General features: G+C 41.0%; 1 protein-coding gene across 1 annotated transcript; it reads right to left on the reverse strand.

The window, feature by feature from the left end:
- Positions 1–1,032: 1,032 nt before the first annotated feature.
- LOC121766841 (NDR1/HIN1-like protein 13) lies at positions 1,033–1,827 on the reverse strand. Its single transcript, XM_042163078.1, has one exon. It carries the CDS (start codon positions 1,825–1,827, stop codon positions 1,033–1,035), a length of 795 nt encoding a protein of 264 aa, XP_042019012.1.
- Between the last annotated feature and the right edge of the window lie 955 nt (positions 1,828–2,782).

A 2,782-nucleotide genomic window follows, 5' to 3' on the forward strand; every position in this document is an offset into this window, starting at 1 on the left:
TTTTATAATAAAACTAGTTTATAATTTATTAAATGTCAATTTCAATTTAAAATTTATAGGTGTATAAATTATTACTGATGTTGTATAAAATGATAGTTAACCTCGTATTACAAATAGGATTATTTCAAAATCTACACTGCTATTATATGGATGATAAAAAAACAAATTTAAATAGTGACTCACGGTGGACTCAAACACGAAACCATTGGCATCCAACATATTTAAACTTACAGTAATACTTATTGTTATATTTTATTCACAAGGTTACAGCGGATTCATGTTATTTCAGTTTGGGTCAAAATGAAGGCCCGTTAGCCTATATTAGGCCCATAAATTGAGCCGGCCCTTGTTTAGTTTAATAAATTGGATTAATAAGTTTGATCAGATTCTGTCCCATGAATTTTAAAATTAGAATATTAAAAGATGAAGTTTTATTTTTTTAATTGTCCCATCCATGCATAAAATATAATATTTTTACGATATTCAAAGGATGTGTTTCATTAAAATATGTATTTTTCCCTTTTATATTCTTTTATTTTATCATTTCTCTTCTTATATTATTGAAATATTGTTGTTTTTAATAATACAAAAAGATGTCGTTCTGTGCATGAATGGGACGATTGAGAAAAATCTAAACTTCATGATTTAATATTCCAGTTTCAAAGTTTATAAGACAGATAAGAATTTGACCAAATTTCGTGATTTAAATGATGGAGAGATTTCGGTTCAATCTCAATACCCAAAAAAATGCAAAGAGAAAAACACACAAAATTCTGCAAATGCTAGTTGATGATTATCTTTCAAAATACATACTCTAGACGAGCTTTTACAAAATTCAAAGTCCATAAATGGACAAGAGAACAAAATTTCACGACAAAAACAATAGTAACAAAATCGGTTAGATAACAAATATTTCATCCTGTATTCTAGAAACATAGAAACATGCATCTGAAACGTACATTTATCATGTCATAATTAAACAAAGTAGCACAATAATAATGTACATGTGACACATATAGATCAATCCAAACCTTATAAACCAATTACACAACTTTGCCATGAAATTTTGGCATTCTTTGCCAATGAATTCCGAACCTTAAAATCGCAAAAAATCTGCAATTTCAACTCCTCATTTCTCAACAAGCTCCTCATCTCCACCGTCAAATCCATCGCCAGCTCCATGTATTTCTCCGATTCACTCCCCAATCTCTCCTTCACCGCCTTCGGCAGCGCCGCCGTCCCGTTCCCGGCCAAACACACCGTGAAATTCGCATTTCCCTCGTCGTTCCCGTTGATCGTGGCGGGCGCCCTCCCCCGCGCGATCCTCCGGTCCTTAAACTCCAGCGAGGCCGCACCCCCGCCGCAGTAATTCATCGTCAGCCAGGGGTTCCTGTTTCCCGCCCGGATCCCCACGCGGAACTCTGGCGGGCGGCGCGTGGAATTGGAACTGGAACAGGAACTGGAATTGGAATTGGATATTAAATTATTGGTCAAGTTGTAAGCGCGGATGTAGGTAACGTGGAAGGAGGGGGTGAGGGGGCGGTAGAGGGTGGAGCGGGCGGTGAGGACGGCGAGGGAGAGGACGGAGACGATGAGGAAGATGGGGAGGGCGAGGGAGCAGTGGAAGCGGCGGCGGCGGGGCTGGGAGAGCTTGAGGGCAGTCTTGCGGGTGTGCTCCTCGACAATGCGGGCGTGGTCCGGGGGAGGGACGCGGCACACGCTGTCGAGGGGGAACTGGACCACGTAGGCCTCGTGGCCCGGGGGGAGGGGGAGGGGGCGGATAGGGGCGTCGGCATCGGTGTCGGACGGTGGGGGCCGCTCCTCCATTGGGGGGAGAAGAGCGGCAGCGGATGATGGAGACAGTTTTGGGTGCTTGATTGGTATATGTATCGGAAGTTACTAATATGGGGGGTTCTTTTATTTGCATGGGAATGGTGGTTATCGTTTGCTTTGGGTGGTAATGCAATTTAAATATATATGCGTGTTTGTGGGATGTTGTGTGATCATGGCCATTTTGGACTTTATTATACAACCATCTAATTCTTATCACTTATTTCATTAAATGAACTATTAAAATTATGTTATGTGAAATCTAGTTTTCGATTCATTAAAAAATTTCACAATGTTATTGATAAGAATTTTAGTAAAATGATGAGTGGGGATGTTGTGGGATGCATGGACGTGGTACTAATTGGGCTCATTATTAATTTTATTGGGCTCGGTCATATTTGAATTAATGACACTGGCGCAAATGCTCGTGTTAGCCCAAATTTGTGTTCAACCTGCCTAGGGTGCTCTGATTGCCACCGCGTGCCACTCCAAGAGGATCACGAATAATGATTGTACGATTTAGGGTGTGTTCGTTATGTGTGTTGTTAAACCAACCACCTCTATCTCTCATTCATTCATTCATTCTCTCTCTCTCTCTTCGGATTAGGGTTTCCTTCTCCACCTTCTCTCTTAGATCTTTTCCGATCTTCCTCTTGGATCGTTCTCTTCTTTTTTCTAGTGAGATCCTTTCTCTTCCAAAGGCAATTATTGTGTTGAGTCATGAAGTCGGGCTCTTGATTGAACGGTTTTGTTGTACCTGCTAAGCTGGAGGAGGAATCTTCGGTCGATTCAGTGTGTTCTGAGTGATTCACGTATTCTTGATTATCCTGGTTGTTGTTTTGCAAGTGCGGTGTTGTAACACCCACCCTTTTTGATCCCTAGTCGATCCAATATCGTCCTGCATTAGTTGTTATTCTCGTTGGTTCGTGTTTTAAAATGCGCACGATCTCGA

The sequence above is a fragment of the Salvia splendens genome, chromosome 15 (genome assembly GCF_004379255.2).
Source record: "Salvia splendens isolate huo1 chromosome 15, SspV2, whole genome shotgun sequence".
Taxonomy (NCBI): domain Eukaryota; kingdom Viridiplantae; phylum Streptophyta; class Magnoliopsida; order Lamiales; family Lamiaceae; genus Salvia; species Salvia splendens.

Coding starts and splice junctions, on each gene's coding strand:
- LOC121766841 (XM_042163078.1), bottom strand. CDS start 1,827: ATGGAGGAGCGGCCCCCACCGTCCGACACCGATGCCGACGCCCCTATC.